Below are 7,771 nucleotides of genomic sequence, written 5' to 3'. Positions count from 1 at the left end.
TTACACACATGAGGTCCTTTTTCGGAAACATTTAATAGTTCTGTGGACAGGAGTCAGCACTCCACAACTGGGTCAGTTAAATATTAACAAATTTACAATCATGGAGGAATGTAAAAAAAAGAAAATCTCAAACACAAACGCAGCGCCTTTAAAAAAAAAACAGCTCCTATCCCCAAACCCACCCGCACAGAGAAAAGACAACCAGCTGAGATCGCCATCTTCACTCTGCATCACAGTCCGACACCCTGGCCCTCCCAGATTTACACTTTACAGCTCATCTTTGCCTGTGGTATCCTGAAACAGAGATGTATGTGCGTTAAGACATATGGAGACATAAGGAACAGCATCTCAAATGGTAAAAGGACACATTTACCCACCCTCATGTAGTCTTCTAATACTCTGATAAGAGCTAATTGACATAGTTGCAAAGTTACTTCGTAGAATGTCTAAATTAGACTATCAAAATAAAAAATAACCCTCTTAAATTCTCCATTTGCATTTCATGAAAGAAAAAACAAGTTTGGAACAACATGAGGGTGTGTAAGTGACCGTTTTCATACTCACCGATTCTTCTTCTGCCTCCTCATCTGCCTGGACCACCTCCTCATCCTCAGCTTCCTCTGTCTGTTCTTCTGGTTCATCCTCTGGCTCCTCCTCAACCTGTGGACACGGTAACAGGATAATGAGCCAAACTTGATTTGAACATCTCCATTTTGTATTACCAGTGCTCGACTGTGCTTGTACCTGTGCGTCGAGGTCTACATTCATGCTGAGCCGCAGCATACGCTCTATTCTGTCTCCGTATGCTTTGGTGTCTGAGAGCTGGTAGCCGGATCGCAGTGTGGCCGTCTCAAAGAGCACTACAGCTAAATCCGCAGCTGTCTGATCCTCCGCGTCTTCCTATGAGACAAAGCACAGTACATCAGACCATTTGAACTCAATTTGTAGATTTAATAAAAGTAAATTAAATCAGAATGATGTTTGACTTACTTTGACTCTCTTCAACATCTCCTTGATGAGAGGATGTTTGGGGTTGATTTCTAATGTCTTCTTTTGACTTGCATAATAACTAGAATGAGAAGAAAATGGGTTTACTTAGTTTTTGACCAGGTAAATAGTATAATGAATATTAGCCATTTTTCCATTTTCATGTAGCAAGCCAAGTTGTGCATTGCATTGTCACGACAATTCTAAAGGTGCGGTCACATTTAAAGACGTTTCGTGAATTTTCATGGGCAAAATTCAGTCATTTCAATAGGAATCCACACAATTAGAAATTTCTTGAGTGATTTCCACACACATTTTCCATAGTGGGTTCAAGTCGGTCATACGTCAATTGACCAAAAGAAAGTGGCTTGGTTTGAGCAGTGCTTTATACGTCGCTACACTACTGACAATAGATAATGATATGCGATAATGTCAGCAATGTGTCACAAATTATGCCCAAAAAAAAAAAAAAGTCACTTTGAGGAAAGTCATTTCACTCGGCTGCCATCTTTGTAACGCCTCTCGGGCATGCAAGTGCAGCTCCTATCTCTTTGAATGGGGAAACATCAAATTCAACAAAATTGTTCACCATGCTTACAATTAAACTTCATATTTGAAATCGCAAATGAAATGACAACCACTATCTCAAATTGTTTCTGAATGCTCGAATTATGACAACAGCATTTTGGGTTTTTTTGCACAGTCCTATGCGCACATAGAACACTGACTGTTTCTATAGGAACCAGAGCTTGTGTGATGCAATGACTATCAATCAGGGATTGGCTCTTTTATTTAAAGGTGGGACTTATTCTGTCATATTACTTGCTGCACTTTCTCCAATTCATAGTAATACTAGTGCACCATCTTTCTGTATATAAAGTCTTAGCCGCACCTTAAGATGTTGTTAATGATTGCCAGGTCATTGCTATGCAATTGCTAAGGTGACTGTCATTAGAAGCTGTATATGTGTGTTTAAGACTTATTCAGAGGACGTACTTTGTGGAAATGTCTTTTCCTGTCTGGTAAGCCTGGGCTTTCATGATACGTTCCATGTTTCCAGACCATCCGTACTGACTGGCAACCAGAGCGCATGGAGAGTTGGTCAGCCTCTGGGACAAAATGGCCTTCTCGATCTGAAACGCGACACAAGGACAAACTTGTTTCAATTAATCTGCCACTTCTACAAGAAAGTCAGCTTATAATATGCAACAATACAAGGAAACAAAGGAAATAATCATACGTTGTCCTTCAGGGCCTTGTCTTTCATCCAAGTGGTGAGGGGTTCGAACTCTTTCTCCAAAGCTTCCCTCTTCTCCTTGGCCTTATCGTTCTCATCAAACTTCACACCCTCCTTCGCCACGTTCTGGAAGCGTTTGCCGTCGAACTCGGGCAGGGCCTGGATACAGTACTCATCCACTGGCTCAGTCAGGTAGACGACCTCATATCCTTTCTTAAGAAGCCTCTCCACGAATGGAGAAGACTCGGCCTAAAACCAGATGCAATATAACATGTTACTACAGAAATAGTAAAATGGAGTACCTTAGTAAACACGGTTAAAAGTAAAAACATTCAAAGCACCTCCTTCCTGGTGGTTCCAGCCATGAAGAAGATCTTGTCTTGCTTCTCCTTCATCCTCTCAACATACTGCTCCAGACTAGACAGCACGGTCTCGCTGTGGGAGGTCTGGAAGCGGAGCAGCTTGGCCAGGCGGGTTCTGTTTGAGTGATCCTCAATAACTCCCAGCTTGATGTTGGTACCGAACTCCTTCCAGAATTTGTCATTGTACTGCTCCTCTGCGATCTTCTTGATCATGTCCAGGGTCTTACGGACCAGCTTCTTACGGATGACCTAAAGATTGAAAGGAACCAACATGAGTATTGAAAGCAATTCACAATTGCGTGTACAGCATGTATAATATAATTTTAAAAAAGTCAAAGTTACTTTAAGTAACAAGCTCACCTTGAGCAGTTTGTGTTGCTGTAAAGTCTCTCTGGACACATTCAGAGGTAGATCATCAGAGTCCACCTGATAGACGAGATCAAACATTCATTATAATTACTGGCCAAAACTTTTTTTAATTTAAGCGATTACACAATCCATCTTTCTGCCTTGGTATGACTACACAATATCAAATTTTTTAAATATTTTTTAAATAAGTAACATCTGTATGGGTAAAAAAAAAAAAAAAACTAATAATTCCCCAGCTAATTATTCCCCATTTATATTATTGTCATTTTTTAATTTCTATTTAGCTTTCATTTACTTTGAGTTTCAGTACTTCAATTTAAACATTTCAGTTAGTTGCCAAGGCAACATTTTAAAGTTATTGCAATTAATTTAAATTATTTCTAATTTTACTATTAGTATCAACACTGATTATTCCTGGGTTAAAATATTAAATAAATTTGTTGAAAATGCTACAATTTGTTTATTTCAAACACCATTTTTGCAAAATAAAAGCACATTTGTACCCTACGAGATGTTGCATTACTGCACACATGCAATCTGCTCAATAAGTGCTCTTCACTAATGAGCCAATACGCAGGAAGGTTATCACTTCTGAGGGAAATGCAGTGCAAACAAGATATTTCTGTACATGCAAAACTAGGATCATAAAGGTTTAATCACGGAACTTAAGTGTGTCCTGAATATCGAAATGGCTAGACCTTAAAAGACAGCCAGCAGCACTTACAACGCCTTTGATGAAGTTGAGGTACTTGGGCATCATGTCATGGAAGTCATCGGTGATGAAGACTCTACGCACAAATAGCTGAGAGAAAAGAACCAAATTAGGAACAGTTAATAACTCAAAACTACAACATAACAATGTGTTCTTTTCCCATTTAAAAGGTTATCAAAGTTACCTTGATGAAGTCATTCTTCTTGGTCCCATACTCGTCGAAAAGACCTCTGGGTGCAGCTGAAGGGATGAAGAGGATGGACTTGAAGGTGACCTCGCCTTCAGCGGTGAAGTGAATGTGTGACATGGGCTCCTCTGAGTCCTGAATGAATGCAGAATTACACTTGAATTAATCAAAGAAGCCACAGAGGATCATAAGAGTTGATTAATTGTGTGCAAAGCACAGGTTTGCTCACCCTGGAGAAGGTCTTGTAGAACGCTTTGTATTCATCTTCCTCCACTTCCTTTGCAGGCCTCTGCCAGATGGGTTTAATGTCATTCATCAGCTCCCAGTCCCACACGGTCTTCTCCACCTGAAGGGAGTGAGGAATCATTGAAATCGTTCTCATCGAAATCAATGAGATATGTTGCTGCTGAAATATATTTCGCATAGGTTACCTTCTTAGTCTTTGGTTTGTCCTTGTCTTCATCCTCTTCCTCAACCTCAGCCTCATCTTCAGTGGTCTCTTCCTTCTCTGGCTCAGCCTCCTCCTCTTCAATGGGCTCCTCTACGGTCTCAGTCTGAGAAATGACACAAATCGCTGAGTTTATGAAGTCCTACGTCTAGTTAAGCTACTGGTGAACTTCTTTGGTGGACACTCTTACCTTGCTGCTCCATACATAGATGGGGAAGTTGATGAACTGAGAGTACTTCTTCACCAGGTTCTTAATAGTCTCCAGCTCAAGGTAGTCAGAAGCTTCCTCTTTCATCACCAACCTGATGAAACAAGACTTTAGTTATAACATGTCACAACCTACACATTTGAGACATTTCAAGTTCAGCTGCTTACGTAATGGTAGTGCCTCTGCCCAGAGTGTCACCACGAGGGTCCTCGATGACGGAGAACTCATTGGAATCAGATTCCCAGATGTGTTGGGTGCCGTTGTTGTGCTTGGAAGTGACGATGACCTTATCAGCCACAAGGAAGGCAGAGTAGAAGCCCACACCAAACTGACCGATCAGCTCAGAGGTGGTCTGACTGTCATCCTGGATCTCAGTCATCTTGTTGAGGAACTCGCTGGTTCCGGACTTGGCGATGGTACCAAGGTTCTTCACCAGTTCTTCTTTGGTCATGCCGATACCAGTGTCAGTGATGTGAAGCATGTTCTTTTCTTTGTCGGACTGGTGAGAGAAAAAAGACAGGACTAAATATACTGGATAACCTTGATAAAATCAAGTAAAAATATTGGCTAAATGGACTAGTTGATTCGAGTTTTAATGCCATGCCAGCTTCATTGGCTATTTTCATGGCGACTAACAAGTTAAAAACCCATATAAAAGGTTTTTAAAAATTTGCTTTAGATTAAAACTCTACAATGGATACAGGGTTGACAAACAGTTCTTCTGTTTGCAGAGTAACCATTTCCTGAGAACTTAAACCATAATTTAATCAAATATATTTAAGGAGATACTGGACTTTACTAAATGAACTAATAAAAAAAAGTAATCATTTGCATAGTTAAACAAGGTGCTGAGCATCAAAATTAAGATATGAAAATTACAGGAAAGAAACACTCCTCAGTTTGCTTCACACACACTTGAATTTTTACACTTTTGCAATGCAAATGTGTAAGTGATGCCATTTCTCTCTCTCCACTGGAAGTTTCCAGTACTGTAGGTTCGGTAGACGGGGTTGATCAGAAATGGTGAGTCTCAGGACTCATTTTTAACACACCTTGATTTTAATAGTAAGCTCTTCATTTCCAGCAAGGGCATCATCGTTGGTCAGGGACAACAACCGGATCTTATCCAAGGCATCGGAAGCATTAGAGATCAGTTCTCTAAGGAAGATCTTTAGGATGAAAAATGAATAATCATGAAGCGTCAAACTATGATGAACAGCATAAAGACTAAAACTATCTTCTAATACCTCCAATACTCACCTCCTTGTTCTTATACAGAGAATTGATGATCAGTTTCATCATCCTGTTCACTTCCGCCTGGAATACGTGCTTTTCTGCTTTTTCGCGAATTTCCTTTATTTGCGAGGCGTTCAAACCATCCAGCTGAATAGCTTCTTCCTCCCTGTTAGAGGAGAGATGAAATCATGGGAGTGTGCAAAGGATGCTTGTGACATGTTGGTTCCTCTGGGGACTTATTACCATTTACCCCTGGGTATTGTGGAACAAGACACATAAATGCATCAACCAGATGTTCAAACCCCATTGGGGATCACTTATTGTCTTTGTGAGGAGCTTAAAGTGAATATATCCAAATGTAACCTCGTAAGAGAAACAGTTTGCAGCCAAGAACACTTTAAGATCCGAGTCTAAATGAAGGGTCACAGTAATTTTCCTCAATCTTGAAAATGAATGTTCAGTCAAGTGCAGTTTATGTCCATACAGACCTCTGAACAACCTCGTCATCTGTGCGGGATCCATCTCTGCTCTTCCCAAGGTCCTCTTCCACTGTGCCGTCAATGTCAACGTCATCATCAGCTTTCACGGATGCTGCAAACATGCAAAACAAAGATAGCAAGAAACCCACAATTAATGTGAATGTGATGTCGGTGATAAAAAAAGCCAAACAGATGAAAACCATATTGTGTTAATAACATAATGATATAACAGCACACAGCACCAAAATACCACTCTTATTCGGATCACAAGTTTTATAACTTAATTCCTAAGCATATTTGCTCAGCAAAAACCCTTTGTGCCCAGCAAGGATGTTCAATTTACATAAATGAATATCTGTTAAGTGAAATTTGATTATAATGGTCAAGGTAATGTGCAAAATGCTCTTGATTTGTGTGATGTGACAGTTCACATGGTTCAAGACAGTTAAATGTGCAATTAGACTACATTTTTCCATTTTCATCGTACATTACTAGCCCAACAATTTCAATACAATTTGTAATTTTAAAGCACCATATAACTATCATTATTATTAAATGGCATCTAAATATTATATGAAGGCCATTTCAATCTAAGGAAACTTCCAGAAGCACATGCAAGTCAAATCCATTCTCCATGTTTTATTTCCTGTTCTGAATCATTCATCCATTTAGGAAGCGTTAACATTATCTGCAAATAAAGTATTATCAAAAAACTGAATTATATAATATTAAAGCTTATATGGCAGGAAGAGGAAGCACACATTACTGCAAACACTCACTGAAGCTTTGTCAAGTTCAAAGACAGCAAACTGCATAAGGCTGCACTTCATGGCTATTTAATAAAAAAAACATACTCACCGAAAGCCAATAGTGTACAGAGGAGACCGATAATCCACAGTCGCCTCATTTTTTTAGAAAAAAAACCTGTTTATTATTGAGACTCAATAGCAGATTAACGTCTTGAGCTGTTGCTGCTCCCTCAACGCCTCGACGGACTCTTGCAGTGCGTGGACAGAGAGTGAGAAATCGTCTTTATAAACTCCTGCACTCTAGGGCGGTTCTCGGCCGTCACGAGCCAATCACAGCACCCCACGCACAACACCGCACCAATCAGAGAGCGATCCGCAGCCGGTGTCGCCCAATCACTGCCTTACATGTCCGATTTTACACGTTCCGATCGTGGCTCGCGTTGATTGGCTCGACGGGATGTCAATCAATCATCGAGCGAACGTTACAAGAGGATTTTGTCATAGACTGGAACAGCTGGTCTGGGGACGGTGTAGGTTTTGTTTACTGCCTTGAGCGGGTCGGGGGAAACGGAACTGGGTGATTCAGAATCAGATCAAATTTATAATTACGGTTACCTTAGCAACAAGTTGTTGACATGATTTTGTAGACCTCAAGAAAGTCCCGATAGGATTGGTTGACTTTTTTTTCTTTTTTACTTATTTTATGTTGACTTTAATTATTAGTAATGGAGAGATTAAAACATTATAATATTTTTTACTTGTGTACCCTTTAATATTTGTGCTTTTTTTCTCTATCT

General features: G+C 39.9%; 1 protein-coding gene across 1 annotated transcript; it reads right to left on the bottom strand.

The window, feature by feature from the left end:
- Window positions 1–42: 42 nt before the first annotated feature.
- hsp90b1 (heat shock protein 90, beta (grp94), member 1) lies at window positions 43–7,224 on the bottom strand. Its single transcript, XM_067391691.1, has 18 exons — window positions 7,084–7,224; window positions 6,235–6,337; window positions 5,771–5,912; window positions 5,563–5,679; window positions 4,678–5,009; window positions 4,493–4,604; window positions 4,286–4,408; window positions 4,084–4,200; window positions 3,852–3,989; window positions 3,680–3,757; window positions 2,947–3,012; window positions 2,566–2,835; window positions 2,228–2,473; window positions 1,984–2,120; window positions 991–1,069; window positions 745–900; window positions 565–660; window positions 43–294 (listed from the first exon to the last, which is right to left on the bottom strand). Exons 1-18 carry the CDS (start codon window positions 7,130–7,132, stop codon window positions 268–270), a joined length of 2,388 nt encoding a protein of 795 aa, XP_067247792.1. The 5' UTR covers window positions 7,133–7,224; the 3' UTR covers window positions 43–267.
- Between the last annotated feature and the right edge of the window lie 547 nt (window positions 7,225–7,771).

This window comes from Chanodichthys erythropterus, chromosome 8 (assembly GCF_024489055.1).
Source record: "Chanodichthys erythropterus isolate Z2021 chromosome 8, ASM2448905v1, whole genome shotgun sequence".
Taxonomy (NCBI): domain Eukaryota; kingdom Metazoa; phylum Chordata; class Actinopteri; order Cypriniformes; family Xenocyprididae; genus Chanodichthys; species Chanodichthys erythropterus.
This window is presented reverse-complemented; position numbering and strand designations above follow the sequence as displayed.